Raw genomic sequence first — 16,020 nt, forward strand, 5'->3', positions numbered from 1 at the left:
ACCCTAAATTGATAAAAATCTGAACCCAGAAACAAAAAAAAATCAACCGAAACCTCAAACTATACCTCGGAAATTGGAATCATAAGGCTAAGCACGACTACAACAGCGAATTTCTTTTTCATATTATCAAAGACGAAGAAGACGATGTATAGAGAGTGAAATGGTGAAGGGGAAATACGAAAAGTTTTTTTTGAGTAAGTGTTTTTTCTATTTTTTTTGGCTAAGGGTTTTATTCTTTTTGTTTATTTAGGAAATCCACAAAAAAAATTTAGTTGTTGTGAGGTGGAAAATCGAAAATGATGTGTATTTTAATTTGCTGATTGTGTATTTTTTTTCTTTAATTTTTTCTCAAAATCGAAAAACAAAACTCAAGGGCTAAATTATAATTACACCCAAAGTACTAAACATTTGAATAATTTTAAAAAAATTTATAGACATAAATAATAAAACAACTTTTGGATAACATATCACTAATTCTTTTATTTTTTATTATCTTGACACCCACTAAAAATAACTGATGATTATGCTCTTAATAAACTCGGTTCCTTATCTTACTTACCCGGCCCTAATCATAAACACATGTACATATAATATTAGGTGAAATTTGGTTCAGATTAGTTTGTGTGGTACAATAAAAAGGGGAATAGGTTCCATTTTTTTAATGTATGAATATGTGATTCAGATAAATGAGGGCAAACGGTCTATTTCCCATGGGAACTATCGTATCGAACCAGATAGAGCCCGTTCTTTACCCTCGGTCTATTTTTTCCCGAAATAAAAGTTCGAAACCAATTTCCCCCCGAGTTGAAAGTTCAAAAGCTATATCTCCACGATTCTGGATTATAGCGGTATAATGTCTAAACCAGAGACCAAACCATATATGTCCCAAAAATAAATCAATTGTTGAACCAAATTCCTCCACCTACCCGATCCGTTTATCATTGATTGATTCTGTCCCAAAAACAAACCATATATGTTCGCAAAACTAATTGGTACAGTATATTTCTATGTCTGATTGATTGATTCTGTCGTACGGTATTTGGTAAATATCAAATCGATGCGAAAGGGTTTTGTTTGTTGAGGATTTGTTGCTTGCAATTGCAAAGGTAATGTGTAAAGATTATCTTCAAGAAAGGAAAGAACTTGTGGAAGCTCTGCATAAGGGAAGAAGATTCTCCAACCTTGCAAAGATAACACAGGTCTGAGGTCTCTCTCTCTTTCTATCTGAGTTCATAAAGATATAAACTCAAGGAGATGATCATTTTTTGAATTCTTCTAATACGTGAAGATTGAAATATGCAGCCGACGTTGATAATATGGGGAGTGGAAGATCAAGTTTTTCCAGTGGAATTAGCTCATAGATTGCAAAGGTTTTAACCTTTTTTTTTTTCTTGGTTTCCGATTCATATCATTTTTCTCAATTAGTATAACAGATAATTAAATGTGAGTTGCTTTTGTTTAAAGATATTTAGGGGAAGACAGATCACAACTGGTGTTACTAAAAAAGACAGGACATGCGATAAATGAAGAGAAACCAAAAGAGATGTCCAAGTACATGAAATCTTTTCTTTGCACTGACGCTCTACCTATGATGATGATTCCTTCTCCAGATGACAGTGGTAATAAGAGAGAGTCATGTTAGCTAACCTGATATCCCCAGATCATCATCAGATCAACAAGTGATGCGTATACCCTTGATCTAGGGTTCTTCGCAAATTTGGGGATTTTTAGTTTTAGGGATTTTTGGATAGTGAATCGAAGTTTAACGGGTCGAAATCGGGTTTATTTTAGTTTAATTTGGGTTTAGTTTTCTTCTAATTGGTTAAGTAAATAGTAAACCGATATATGGGTTAATTGATGAAATAGAATTAAACTGTGGAGATATAGGTTTCGAACTTTCGACTCGGGGGGAAATTGGTTTCAAACTTTTATTTCGGGGAAAAATAGATCGATGGTAAAGAACGGGCTCTATCTGGTTCGATACGATAGTTCCCATGGGGAAATAGACCGTCTGCCCGATAAATGATATATTCTTGGTCAATAAATGTGTGAAATAACTAGAACATAACACAGCACAACAGAAACTCCTACTCCAATCTGTAAAGAGAAAACAATTCTTGATCCCAATGCATTCCACTATAAAAACAAACCATATAGTATAAATCTTGAAGAAACAGCCACTTTCAACTACAAAAAGCTCACATGGTGAAAAAAGAAGAAGCTTCATCTCTCTTGTTGATATAAGTCAAAAGTGGTGTGCGGAAACATATCTCTAATAATTGGATTGAGAGGCTCTCCTTACACTCACATTTGTGTAGTATTATACAAGCATGATTCACATACACATTACCTTTTGTTACTTCACATCTTTGTCGACATCTTTACCAATCCAGAATAAATCTCAAGGAACGACAAAGTTTCAGAACAACCCTAATGACCCATTCGAAAAGCTGCCCAGTTTGTGGGAAAGAAAGAGTACCTTCTTGATCAAGTTTCGGCCGGCAGAAGACAAAGTTGCTCTCATGGACGAAAGAGTAGCGAATCCTAGCTTGGAAGTCTTTAGTCAGGTAATTAGCAGGATCCTTCACTTGGAATGTAATGAGAAACATTACTCCAGCAGACATGTGGAAATTGGCATAGAGAACCTTAGTAAATTCATATTCTGTCTCCTGTTTGGATTTCAATTTAATTGACTGTAAAAATGGAGACCACAACACACACAAAAAAAGCATAAGCATCAATTAATAGTGAGAGTAGTGCTCAGTTCTCACATGTTGTAGACTGTAGTTATCAATGGATCTCTGAGCCAGCCTCTTGAGCAAATCCAAATTGGTTTCTGGCTCCTCGACGAATTCATCATCATCGAAATCAACAGGATGGTAGTTGAAAAGGCAGCGGAACTTGGTAAAATCGATATCAAACCCCTAAAGATCCATTAATCAACTCTCATTTTTATTATTTTATTAAAGCTGTATCGATAACATAAAACCCAAAAGGTTTAAAAAAAAAAAGAAAAAAAACCTCGCTAGCTTCGATTTGTTCGTTCATCAAATCAGTTTCTTGGTCTGGTGTGAGACGAGGCTCCTCTTCCTCGGTTCGTGTGATATAGTAAGGTCTCAACCAGTCAGGGTCATCAGGTGTAAATAGCAAATATGCATCCTCCAGCCACCAAGTCCAACCTTGCAAACGTAATCAGAAATCACAACATTTATCACATTGATCGGTACATAATTTTTTCAGAAATTCGAAAATTTACAGAAACCAAGTTGGATTCGTACCTGCAAATTGTTCACGCAGCATCGCTCAATCAGCGTTGAAGAACCCTAATTTGTTTTTTGGGAAAGTGATTTTTTAGATCTCTCTCTCTCTCTCGGACTCACTTAATAATAAGCTATTCACCCGTTACATTCAGGTCCCTTAACTTTCTTGCTCTTTGGTTTTTGCCTCATAATTTTTATCTACAAATTAATTACCCCTCAGGGAATTTACATGTACATACTTTATTCTTTCCTTTAGGAATTTACAACTCAATCCAATCGAAAGCTCTGTTCTGATATCTTTTTTATTTCAGTACAATTAACAACGTTAGTAAATTCCACTGAGTAAAAAATACGATAAAAGATTCTATGAATTTAAATATCTCATCACTAATCAAATACCAAAACCAAATTAATGTCTAAGAAATAGTATAAAATATATTCAAAATACCAAGTCTTGTCTTAGATTCCGACAAAATAAATTTTGTAATTCTCTTTTTCTTAATTTATAAAACCTTTTGTTACTGTTTTGGAACTTTAAATAATTGCAAATCTTTCAGCCAAAGTCTAGAAAAAGAATAGTTAGTTCCAATCCAATACACTTCGGTTATTTTTTTTTCGATTTAAATCCCTATTTTTGTATCCAGCTACACTTAAATCCCTCTACGTTTACAGCTTTCAAAAAAAAAAAAACAACGGATCGGAGCATATCTTGCTTCTCACACCTTGTGGTATATATAAAAGCTCCTACTCCAATCTGTAAAAATAAGACAATCACTTTAAAAAACCATCCATACAAGACATCAAAGAAGTTAAGATCTTTTCGATTATACCTTTGTTTCTTGACATCTTTATAATATACATCCTTTATAATCCCAATGCATTCCACTATCAAAACAAATCCAAAATACTATAAATATCAAGAAATAAAGAATTAAACATGCCAAATCCTACTAACATGGTGAAAGAGGCAAGCTTAATACATATATATATATATATACCTCCTTGATTGGGTTGGGGCCTGCAGAAGACATACTCAGTCCTGATATTGTCAGCGTGAAGTACCCTTGTTTGGAAGAGTTTAATCTTGTCATCATAAGGATCCTTAACTTGAAATGTTATGAGATACATGATCGCAGCAGCAAAGTGATAATTGGCTTTAACAATTTTGACAAACTCAAAATCTGTGCCCTGTTTTGATAAAATTAAAAACAAAAACAACATTCATAAATAAGCCAACTGAATTTGAAAGCATAAGGCAAAAGAGTAGACAAGTGAGATCTCTCTCACTCACACATTTGCCATTGTGGTCATCAAGGGATCCCTGAGCAAGTCTCTTGAGTAAATCCTCACAGGTTTCTGTCTCATCGTCAGAGAATTCACATGAATGGAGAATCGCTGGATGGTAGTTGAAAACGCAGCTGAAAGGTCTGAAATCGATATCAAACCCCTACAGAACCAAATCAAATTTCACACAATTCTAGTACAAGTTGATGATGATATATAAAAAGAAACCAAAAAAAACAAAACCATACATCGCTGTCATTGACTTCTTTGGTCATTAATGCAAGTTCTTGATCTGGTGTGAGCTCAGGCTTATCTTTCTCGGTCCGAGTCATGTATGGAGGTCTCTCGTAGTCAGAGTCCGTAGGTTTCCACAGCAAATACGCTGGTTCGAGCAACTTAACCCAGCCTGCGACGACATTGTAATTGTAATTGGAATCGATAGGGGCAAGAGTAAAAACTATATAGATTTAAACTTTACATAAAACGAAATTGGAACCGTACCTCCTCCAAATTCACCCATCGCGTTGAGTAGAAAGAAGAACCCTAACTCTTTTTTTTTCGTTCCCCCTTGTACTAAACTCTCTTATAAATAATATCTCATTTATTTAACTCAAGTCCCTATTATTTTTTATCTTTGTCTTTTGGCTCTATACGTTTAGTTTCGTTCAACTAATACCCAATCCAAAGCTCTGTTCTGAGTATCTCTGATTATGTTGTTACCAAGAACATAAAATCTCTGATTAAATATCTTTAGTGTCCGGTCGTCTGATAACCTTACATTTTACGTTAACATAGAGTTTTATAACTGTAAACATTGCGGATAATTAAGTAAACAACCATCTGATTAATATGGAGTGAAACTACTTACTATTACTTAATAGTATCATTATCATATACTACTAGACTACTAGTAGTATCAAAAATATATTAATAAAATTATTAAATGAAAAAACAAAAATAAGTGGAACATGACAGAAAGCATACGTCTTTTTTAAGGTTAGCTGGCCCAAACATTCTTCTCGGAGAAATCCGAATCTCTTTGGGGACTACTTCCCACTGGCGCAAAACCTCGTATAGGTCCACCATTAACTACTTTTTTTGATGGGGTTCTTTATTCTTTCTTTCTTTTTGGAAAAAGTATTTTGGCTGGATTTGTCGAGCATAATAAATAATTAATAATAATTCATTCAACCATCTTTAATCTGTTTCTCAAATCAATACTTTTGTTGTTCTCAAATCAAGATCTGCATGCTCCAGCTTGTTGGAGGGTATTAACGAAATCAGTTCCGTCATTTACGCACTGAGTTATTGCTTCGGAGATTACTTAACAAGATGTGATTCGGTCAAAGAATAGTTGATATGTTTGTAATTGTAAATTGATTGTAATTAGATTTTCTAAGATCTCCTATGTAGTCTATAGAAGACTTGTAAGTCATTCCAAGCAATACACAGAAACATTTCCCATTGTCTACGATTCTTAGAGACCCCATGTAGGTATAGATGTTTCCACACTTACATTTATTTCTTGACATCTTTCTGAACATCTCTCTTGACAACTTGCTCAAGATCTCTCTACAACTTTCTCCACATCTTTCTTGATCCCAATGCATTCAACTATAGAAACAAACCAAATAATATAAAATCTCAAGAAACATAAATAAATGGTAGCTATAATCATATGGTGATAGAGGAAGATTATCATGGATAATGAATTCAATGGAAAAGAATAGCTTCTTATCATACGTGGTTGATTGGGTTGGGGCCTGCAAAAGACATACTCAGTCCTGATACCGTCAGCATGAAGTACCCTCGTTTGGAAGAGTTTAATACTGTCATCATAAGGATCCTTAACTTGAAAAGTGATGAGATACATAATCGCAGCAGCAAAGTGATAATTGGCTTTAACAATTTTGACAAACTCAAAATTTGTGCCCTGTTTTGAACAAAACAACATTCATAAATAAGCTAAGCCAATTGAATTTGAAAGCGTAAAAGGCAAAAAGACTAGTAGTGCTCTCACACATTTGCCATTGTGGTCATCAAGGGATCCATGAGCAAGCCTCTTGAGTAAATCCTCTAGGGTTTCTGTCTCATCGTCACTGAATCCATATGAATGGAGAACCGCAGGATGGTAGTTGAAAACGCAGCGGAAAGATCCAAAATCTATATCAAACCCCTGCATTAGGAAAAACCAAATCAAACCCTCGATTTCACAGAATTGTAAAGCTGAAATATAAAAAGGGCAACCATACATCGCTGTCGTTGACTTCTTTGGTCATTAATGCAAGTTCTTGCTCCGGTGTGAGCTCAGGCTTATCTTTCTCGGTCCAAGTCATGTATGAAGGTCTCTCATAGTCAGAGTCCGTAGGTTTCCACAGCAAAAACGCTGGTTCGAGCAACTTGACCCAGCCTACGACGAGGTTGTAAAATTGTAATTGGAGTCGATAGGGGAAAGAGTAAAAAATTATAAAGTTTTTAACATTACATAAAACGAAATTCTAATCGTACCTTCTCCAAATTCGCCCATCGCGTTGAGTAGAAAGAAGAACCCTAACTCTTTTTTTCTTTTTTGGGGAAAGTGATTTTAGAGTTTCGTTCCCTTTGTTTGAAACTCTCTTATAATAATAATCTCATTTATTTCCCTTTTTATTTTATTTTATCTTTGTCTTTTGGCTCTATACTTTTAGTTTCGTTCAACTACTACCCAATCAAAAAACTCTGTTCTAAATATCTCTGATTACAATTTCTATTATTGTCTGGTCGTGTGATAACCTTACATTTTTTAAGTTAACGTAGAGTTTTTATAACTGTTAACATACGGATAAGTAAACAACCATCGCATTAATCAAAGTGAAAAAAAATTATTACATTAGAAAAAGAAAAAAAAAGTGGAACATGACAGAAAGCATATGTCTTTTTTAAGGTTGGCCGGTCCAACATTCTCCTCGGAGACATCCGAATCTCTTTGGGGACTACTACTTTCCATTGGCAAACCTCGTATAGGTCCACCATTAACTATTTTTTGGTTTGGGGTTCTTCATTTTTTGTTTTTTTTTGTTTTTTTTTCTTGGAGAAAGCGTTTTGGTTGGACTTGTGAAAATAACAAATTAATGTTCTAATAATTTATTCAGCCACCCTCTTATTAATCTGTTTCTCAAATCATTTTATGTTGAGAAATACTTTTTTTCGAAAATGTCTACGGCTAAATTCTTTTCTTTTCCTAATGGTGATGTCTACGGTAGGCGAACCTAGCTCAAGTTACAGCGTAATCATCTTTGTAAAATCTTTGTAAAAACGTGTCAAACAATAAGAATTATAGTTAAAATTTGGGTTTAATCTAATAAAATCATGACCGGTCTTGAGCAGAATACTACAAAACATTTAATTGCCCTTGTTTTAACATTGTATTGGATTGGATTATGATATTGTTCCATGTGAAATTAGGAGATATAGGAGGCCTACTAAGCCGGAGAGCTAGTGCACCATGTGCCGATGATTGGCAGATTATACAAACACTTAATACAATTTACAGCTTTTAACTAACTATCTTTCAGTAAGAATTATTGGAAGATAGTCGGGTATACAAATATCCTGTCGAGATCTTATTAACTGTTGTATTTTTTTTTTTGTCATTTCAACTTTTATGTTGATATAGAAAATTTCAGAAAATGTAAATGAGACATTACCACGTCCATTGGCAAATATCCTTTCAAACAGTCTCCTCGGAGAAATCCGAATCTCTTTGGGGACACTACTACGTCCATAGGCAAACCTCGTATAGGTCCACCATTAACTATTTTTTGGTTTGGGGTTCTTCATTTTTTGTTTTTTGACACCTTGGGGTTTTTTCTGTTATTTTCCATTTATTGAATGTTATAAATAGGCAATATTCTCAATACCTTTAAGAATATTCAGATGCCTAATTAATTTCAGTAACCCACAAGATAAATAGGAAATGTTTAAAGCCATTAAAGTTCTTTTTCTCTAGATTTAACACTTCCACTTATTTGTATCCAAATCAAATTCTTTGAGTAATGTTTTGAAGCCATCCTTTACTTCTATCATCATCAAATGTTTAAAGCCATATCTACACAGTTTGACAGTATATATCAATCCAAGTTTCCAACATCACCGTAAAGTAAATGATCCATCGAACCGAAGTAAAAGCTCTTATTTATAAATCGATATATATCATACGCCTTTGACATCTTCCTCGGAAATTTCATCAGAGTCCACTGCCAAAATAATCCAAAATCACAAAATAAATGACAGAGATAGTAACCAAATATTTCAAAAGAAAAATATACAATTTCACATCTTTAAACAAAGAGAAAGAGGCAAACACAGTACTCCACAATGAATCACTTATGCTTTTGCTATTGATCCCCATAAGTTTTAAGAGTTGGAAAAGAAAAGAAGAGTACCTTCTGGATCGGGTTTAGGCCTACAAAAGACGTATTGAGCTGGGAAACGAGAAGAGTAACGAACCCTAGCTTGGAAGAGTTTTTCCTGGTCATCAGACGGATCCAACACTTGAAACGTTATGAGAAACATGAACCCAGAACTGTAGTGAAAATTGGCTTTGCCAAACTTGACAAATTCGAACCCCGTGCCCTGTTTCAAAACAATGGAACCATTCATAGATATATATTAGATGTACAACATCTATAACATATATGAAGAGCATATATTAGATATATGACCTCCTCCTCATTGTAGCGCTTAAGGGATTCTTGAGAAAGCCTCTTCATTAGATCCTTAGTGGTTTCTGGCTCCTCAACGAAGTCAGTATCATCAGGATCAACAAGATGGTAGTTGAACAGACACCGGAACAACGAGAAATCAATATCGAACCCCTAGTTTAGACATTAATTCAATATGACAATTTTGAAAGTATATTGTAATATAAAACAAAAAAGAACCATATAATATCAAAAACCTCGCTCTTCTCGATTTGTTCGTTCATCATGGCAATTTCTTCATCTACTGTGTATTGAGGCTCGTCTTTCTCGGTTCGTGTAATGTAGTGATGCTTCAAGCACTCAGGATCTTCAGGTGTACATAGCAAATATGCATCTTCAACCCACGATGTCCACCCTGGGATAACTAATTCAAAAACAAAGGGAGTTTAATTCGATTGGTCGAGAGTATATATATACAAACCCTTAGGAGTTTAGAGAAACCAAAACCTTCGAATGATTCACCCATGCTTCCCTCTTCTCGCGTTGAAGAAGAGATGGCAAAACCCTAACTTTGTTTTGCTGTTCGGTCTTGTTGAAAGAGATTCTAGTTGCGTTCCTCTTCTTTACTCAAGTCCCTTTTTATTTATTTATATTTTGTTTTTATAATGCAAGTCCTTTTTATTACTTTATACTTCGTTTTTGATCTCATACTTTTTAGGTTCGTCAAACTAACAACCCATTCGAAAGCTCTTATGGAAAAATCTTAATTCAAAATATGTAACAATGCTAGTAAAAATTGCATTAAATTGACGATACTCCAAAATATGACACAACAGAAAAATTAATATTATCTGAAATATGTTAGCTAGTCTCATAAGAGAATTTGAAACTTATTATGCATAGCTAATGGAACACGAAATTCTTTTTATTGCTATTTTTCAAATGTCTTCGCTTCCATCAAAAAATATGAAGAAGGAGAGGTTTCTATACTCCAGACAGAATGACTTCAAATGATTTTGCTATGACCCTATGATATGATCCATTCCAGAAAGAGTACCTTCTTGATCAAGTTTCGGCCGGCAGAAGACAAAGCTGCTCTCATCAACGAAAGAGTAGCGTATCCTAGCTTGGAACTGTTTCGTCAGATTATCAGCAGGATCTTTCACTTGGAATGTCATGAGAAACATTACTCCAGCAGACATGTGAAAATTTGCATAGAGAACCTTAATAAATTCGTATTCTGTCTTCTGTTTTAAAACAAAGATAAAGAAAAACCTTTTGACTGTAAGAATAGAGATCACAAAACATAAAATCAGAAGTGTTCAGTTCTCACATTTTCTTGATTGTAGTTATCAATGGACTCCTGAGCCAGCCTCTTGAGTAAATCCAAATTGGTTTCTGGCTCCTCAACGAATTCATCATCATCAAAATCAACAGGATGGTAGTTGAAAAGGCAGCGGAACTTCGTAAAATCGATATTAAACCCCTAAAGATTAACAAAGAATCAACTCTCAAGTTTTTGACAATTTTAAAAGCTGTATTAATAACATAAAACCAAAACCTTAAGTTATGACCAAAAAAGAAAAGTAAAAAAACCTGACTAGCTTCGATTTGTTCGTTCATCAGATCAGTTTCTTGCTCGGGTGTGAGCCGAGGCTCCTCTTCCTCGGTTCGGGTGATATAGTAAGGTTTCAACCAGTCAGGGTCATCAGGTGTAAATAGTAAATATGCATCTTCGAGCCACCGAGTCCAGCCTTTGTACCAATATCAGAATCACAAGCTAGTAGTTTGATCAAACCTATACAGAAAATTCAAAAATCTGAAAGTTTAATTTTTGGAGAAACCAAGTTGGATTCCTCGTACCTTCAAATTGTTCACGCATCGCTTCTCTCACGTATCAAAATACAGAAGTGGCGTTGAAGAAGAGATTTAAAAAATCTGATCCATATCTTCTTCCCTAGAGTCCTTTAAATATAACTATTTCCCATAATTACATTTTAAGCTCCCATAATTTTCTTGCTCTTTGTCTTTTGACTCATAGTTCAGATACATTTATTCTCTCCCTTAAGAAGATATACTGTAGATATAAAAACCTAAAAAAGAAATACTTCATCCGTTTCAAAATATAGAATGTTTTAAGCAAAGCACATAAATTAAGAAGTCTTTACTTTTAACAAGTTCAACCAATCAGAAACAATACTGCATAATATAAAATACTAAACTAATCTAAAAGTTGCATTGAAATTTGAAAACATCCTATATTATGAAACAAAAAACTTCTACAAAACATCATATATTTTAAAACGAGGGAGTAGTAATTTTGCAATTATATATGTCAATTTTTTTTTTGTCAATAATCCATTTGAACACTTTTTTTTCATCTCCTTATTGTGGGGCTAAGGGGATTCTTGACAAAGAAGACTATCCAAAACATGATAGATATACACTCATCCACCAAACTCTACAACATGAGGCCATATCTTGGTTCCGCAACTTTAGAGCTAATATGCTATTGTACAGTTTTCTACGCCAAATCTTGGTTTTGCAAGTTTAGTGTGGAGGATATGCGTTTATGAAACTTTAGCACCAAAACTCTTTTTTTTTTTGACAAACAATATGCTTCCATTCCATTAAATAGAAAGAAACATACATAACCAGTAGCAAAGGTTAAGCAACAACAAGGGAGGACATACCCCAAATTCAAAAGCAACAAGAGTACAAGGATAAATAGTAGCAAGCGATATAAAGTGCTTGAGAGCTATGGACCGAAAGCTGGGTAGCAATCTGGAACCTATGAGGTCAAGACATATCGATGCAGCTTCCATGAGCAGGTCAATAGAAGGGAAGATGGCCATTGTCTTGATTCGGAGACTAGATGGCGACGAAAAGTTCAAAGCTGAGGATCTCATCAAAGTGAGAAGGTCTACACAAGGTAGTGCTTTGCCAAAGGTGTGAGCGGGGTTGAGAGTGCTCTGATTACCGGTCACTACAAGGGTGGTTGCGGCTTTAAGGTTGAAAGGGAGAAGCTTGAAGAGGTTGTGGTAACCACTACTTCTTGGAGTGGTGGTCATAATGCCACTAGTCTTTAAGCCTAAAGTAGATGACTTCAATAAGTAGATGATTAGCAGGTTATAGGGCTTAGAACAAGGAACAGATGAAGAAAATCTGGCTAAACATCGGTATTCACCGCTCCAAAGGGGTGGGATCATTATGCCGAGTTTCAACCTGGTTATTCGTTGGGGCTGAAAGAGTCGAAATTTTGGTGATATGCAGCAATTTGAAACAACGGATGCAGGCAGTAGAAAACGCCAGAGAGACGGGTCAGAGTTGTTAATGTGGTTCTGCGATGCAATCCTCCATACCAAATTTATCAACTGGCCTCGACATAAGTAGATATTAAGCAAATCAAAGGAGACCAAGACTCTGCTACCGAGTAAAACTCGACTTGACCAAGCAGAGAAACTCGATTCTAATGATTTTGAGCTTGAAATAACTTTAACACAACCGGTTCTGAGGAGGCAGGCTCTACACTCAGAGACATCTTGTCGAGTACACCCAAACAAACCGGGGACACAAAGGTCTAAAGGGGTTGGGTTTAAACCAGCTTTAGCGGATCTATACATCTTCCAGTTCAGGGGCAATGCATTTGACCAAGATATCCTATCTATCAGGGATTTGGGTAAAGAGTGAAATTCAAACCTGGACCAGATCGGAATCAATGGTGTGTGAGTGAGCGCCGATGATGTAGGTTTCAACTTCAAAGTCTTCAATGTCTCCAGTGTCAAAACAGAGCTCCCGTCCAGCTGCAGCCAAGCAAAGCACTTGGTGAGGGGAAACGAATCCAAGGATCGGAGAGTTGTCGCAGTTGACAGTGTTAAGAGGCGGTAAGATCGATGGAAACCAGGGCAATTGGGGAGGTCAAGGGTCTCAGCGAAAGCATCTCGTGGCTGGGACCACAGAGGAGCAAGCCCATCGAGATGATTCACCGGATGCTGAGGCAGGGGAAGGGGAGAACGAAGCTGAAGCATGGTCGGAGTTGGGTTCCAAAACCTCGAGGAGACTCCGGGGAAAACAAAAAGACAAGAAAAAAGAGAACCAAAGAGAGAGCGAAAGAAGCAGCAAACGAGTGTAGAGAAAGAGAGAATCCGACGCCGGCGAGCTGGAGCCCTACCGGCGTCGGGGAGAAGATATAGTAGCGGCGCCTCGATAATAGCGTCTGGGAGAGAAAATTAGGGCGAACTCCGTTTACCGTATTAGCACCAAAACTCATTTTCACAATTTTGGCGTTAAACCCTCAATTCCGTAATGTTTGTGCTAAAAGTGTAAATATATTTGTTGTTTGGGTTAAAATATTATCAGACTTCGGCTAAAACACATATATAGGGCCTTGTGTAGGCAATTACGGTAAATCTTATGTCGCCACATGTACTCTATAGTATAGGTGAAATACTTAACCATATTGCTTAAGCTAACTCTTGGTCCCTTAGCTCTATAGACTATAGCCCGATCCTACAAAGTTATGAATCGGGGGTTTTCTTTTTTCTTTTGGTCCCTTAAAGTGAAATCTGATAAACAAAACAGTGTCTACAAAAGAGAGGTCATGCCTATTACACGAATCTGATTAGAAAAGTTCAAAAGCAATCCCATTACACGAGTCATAACTCTATCATATTATATTACTTATTAAGAACAATTCTGCCATAATATCTAACATTCCAAACACTACTTGTCCTCACCACCACCCAACCATTGAATACTGCATAAGCTTCCTATGCCACCAATCTACAACAATCATGAACAGAAGAGAACAGGTTAAAAGAGAATCGAGAGTAAAGAACCAAATCTACAATTCAAACATGAATAAGAGATGCGTCAAAGTAAACGACTGGTGTAGGTACCTTTTTTGTGTCTGGGCAGTTCCAACGCATTTGACTGACAAAAAACAATCAAATTTTTACAAAAGAGTCAAATGAAACATATATAAGGATCATCATACAAAAAAAATTGGCCTAATTAATGATCTATAGAAATGAATACATATAAGCCCATTGAGAAAAGAAGAGAGATTGTACCATTTTGTTTGGGTTTAGGTCTGGTTAATATGTACTGATCGTCATCCTCATAATAGTAGTAGACACTAGTTTGGAAGAGCTTGGGCAGGTTGTCGTAAGGATCTCTAACCTCAAAGGTGATGAAAAACATTAACCCAGAACACATGTAATAATTGGCTTTGACAATATTGAGAAATTCATATTCCGTAAACTGTGTTCAAAACAACAAAACCAACATTTTGGTCAACAGAGAGATCAAACTAACTAGTATGTATCTATAAACAAGGGCAAAGACAGACAAAGAGAAGTTAAAAAAGCAGACCCATTCATTGTTGTACTTGTCAAGGGATTTTTGAGACAGCCTCTTGAGTAACCCTCTAGTGGTCTCTGGGGCCATAGCAAACTCTTTACTGTCTAAATTAACAGGCCGGTAATTGAAAACAGAGCGGAACTGAGTGAAATCGATATCGAACCCCTAATTACAACAACACATAGAATCGACTAATCAACAAATCTCAAAAAAATGGAAGTGATGAATAGAAAAAAAAAAAAAAAAAAAAAGGACAAGAAGAAGAACCAGAACCTTGCTCTTCCTGACTTGTCTTTTCATCAAAAAAAACTCTTGCCGTGTCGTGTACTTGGGCTCTTTCTTCTCGTCCCATCGAATATGGGGAGGAATCAGATTCTTAGGAAAAGAACCAAACTCATAACTCAGAGACACAGGTCCCAGCAATCCAGACCTACCTGAGAGACAGAGCTTTATCAGAGTCAGGGGGCTAATATAAAACACAAACACAAACACAAAACGCTAGAGCCTAACCAAACAAAAAAGTTGGATTCTTACCGTCTATGTCAACCTCCCCCATCGCTCGAGACCTACCTGAGAGACAAAACAAAGCTTTATCAGAGTCAGGGGGCTAATATAATAAACACAAAACGCTAAACCTTAACCAAACAAAAAAGTTGGATTCTTACCATCTACGTTAACCTCCCCCATCGCTCCTCACGTATCAGCGTTTTTTTTTTTTTTTTGCCCTGTGTTGAAGAACCCTAATTTCCAAATTCTCCCCTCTTTCTTCTGAACCCTCGATTAAAGCCCTGACTGGTTCAAACACTGCGGTTGCGATTACGGTTGCGAAAAGTTGCAGAAGCGGTTGGAAGCGAGTGATTGTGGTTTCAAACATTATTAAGTGTTTTAAACTACTGGTTTAGCAGTTTAAAATAGGTGCATTTGCCAAAGATTTACGACTGGTTGACAAGCGGGTGCAATAGCGGTTGGAACATATAAATATGATATATAATTTATAAATGTTTAAAGACACCAAAATTTTTATTCAACTGAATTTATAATTAAAATTTATTAAATTTTATATCGATTTAATAAATTTTATATTGACCAGCGGGTTCGATATCGATTTCACTCAGTTCCGCTCTGTTTTCAATTACCGGCCTGTCAATCACTCAGTTCCGCTCTGTTGTTGAGGTTAGAGATCCTTACGACAACCTGCCGAAGCTCTTCCAAACTAGTGTCTACTACTATTATGCGGATGAGGATCAGTACATATTAACCAGACCTAAACCCAAACAAAATGGTATTTTATTATCTCTCTTCTTTTCTCAATGGGCTTATAAGTAATCAATCTCTATATATAGATCATTAATTAGGCCAGTTTTTTTGGTATGATGATCCTATTATATGTTTCATTAGACTCTTTTGTAATGGTAAAAATTTGATTGTTTTTA

At 35.9% G+C, this 16,020-nt stretch overlaps 5 protein-coding genes and 1 non-coding gene across 7 annotated transcripts; 1 reads left to right on the forward strand and 5 right to left on the reverse strand.

Moving 5' to 3' along the window:
- Positions 1–957: 957 nt before the first annotated feature.
- On the forward strand, positions 958–1,799 carry LOC104763537 (uncharacterized). Its single transcript, XM_087460103.1, has 3 exons — positions 958–1,199; positions 1,303–1,370; positions 1,465–1,799. The coding sequence occupies exons 1-3, from the start codon at positions 1,110–1,112 to the stop codon at positions 1,640–1,642; spliced, it is 336 nt and encodes a 111-aa protein (XP_087316229.1). The 5' UTR covers positions 958–1,109; the 3' UTR covers positions 1,643–1,799.
- Positions 1,800–2,100: 301 nt separating this feature from the next.
- On the reverse strand, positions 2,101–3,432 carry LOC147941996 (uncharacterized). Its single transcript, XM_087460102.1, has 4 exons — positions 3,279–3,432; positions 3,022–3,179; positions 2,772–2,924; positions 2,101–2,669 (listed from the first exon to the last, which is right to left on the reverse strand). Exons 1-4 carry the CDS (start codon positions 3,298–3,300, stop codon positions 2,382–2,384), a joined length of 621 nt encoding a protein of 206 aa, XP_087316228.1. The 5' UTR covers positions 3,301–3,432; the 3' UTR covers positions 2,101–2,381.
- A 367-nt stretch (positions 3,433–3,799) lies between these two features.
- Positions 3,800–5,122, reverse strand: LOC109126510 (uncharacterized). The gene is made up of 6 exons (XM_087460104.1): positions 5,046–5,122; positions 4,793–4,950; positions 4,552–4,707; positions 4,259–4,448; positions 4,091–4,145; positions 3,800–4,014 (listed from the first exon to the last, which is right to left on the reverse strand). The coding sequence occupies exons 1-6, from the start codon at positions 5,062–5,064 to the stop codon at positions 4,005–4,007; spliced, it is 588 nt and encodes a 195-aa protein (XP_087316230.1). The 5' UTR covers positions 5,065–5,122; the 3' UTR covers positions 3,800–4,004.
- A 742-nt stretch (positions 5,123–5,864) lies between these two features.
- LOC104752990 (uncharacterized) lies at positions 5,865–7,146 on the reverse strand. Its single transcript, XR_015562715.1, has 5 exons — positions 7,053–7,146; positions 6,797–6,954; positions 6,565–6,720; positions 6,288–6,477; positions 5,865–6,158 (listed from the first exon to the last, which is right to left on the reverse strand). It is a non-coding gene; the product is annotated as an uncharacterized LOC104752990 (transcript).
- A 1,433-nt stretch (positions 7,147–8,579) lies between these two features.
- Positions 8,580–9,843, reverse strand: LOC104703941 (uncharacterized). The gene is made up of 5 exons (XM_087456620.1): positions 9,734–9,843; positions 9,484–9,650; positions 9,248–9,400; positions 8,969–9,158; positions 8,580–8,779 (listed from the first exon to the last, which is right to left on the reverse strand). Exons 1-5 carry the CDS (start codon positions 9,750–9,752, stop codon positions 8,736–8,738), a joined length of 573 nt encoding a protein of 190 aa, XP_087312746.1. The 5' UTR covers positions 9,753–9,843; the 3' UTR covers positions 8,580–8,735.
- A 3,914-nt stretch (positions 9,844–13,757) lies between these two features.
- LOC147941997 (uncharacterized) lies at positions 13,758–15,367 on the reverse strand. 2 transcript variants are annotated; one of them, XM_087457657.1, is made up of 7 exons: positions 15,253–15,365; positions 15,122–15,157; positions 14,861–15,021; positions 14,600–14,752; positions 14,299–14,488; positions 14,125–14,158; positions 13,758–14,008 (listed from the first exon to the last, which is right to left on the reverse strand). In XM_087457657.1, exons 1-7 carry the CDS (start codon positions 15,272–15,274, stop codon positions 13,996–13,998), a joined length of 609 nt encoding a protein of 202 aa, XP_087313783.1. In that variant the 5' UTR covers positions 15,275–15,365; the 3' UTR covers positions 13,758–13,995. The 2 variants fall into 2 exon arrangements, with proteins under 2 accessions (XP_087313783.1, XP_087313784.1); XM_087457658.1 differs by lacking the exon at positions 15,122–15,157 and having other exon boundaries at positions 14,861–15,017; positions 15,234–15,367.
- Positions 15,368–16,020: the final 653 nt, after the last annotated feature.

Source organism: Camelina sativa, chromosome 7, assembly GCF_030686135.1.
Source record: "Camelina sativa cultivar CO46 ecotype springtype chromosome 7, ASM3068613v1".
Taxonomy (NCBI): Eukaryota; Viridiplantae; Streptophyta; class Magnoliopsida; order Brassicales; family Brassicaceae; genus Camelina; species Camelina sativa.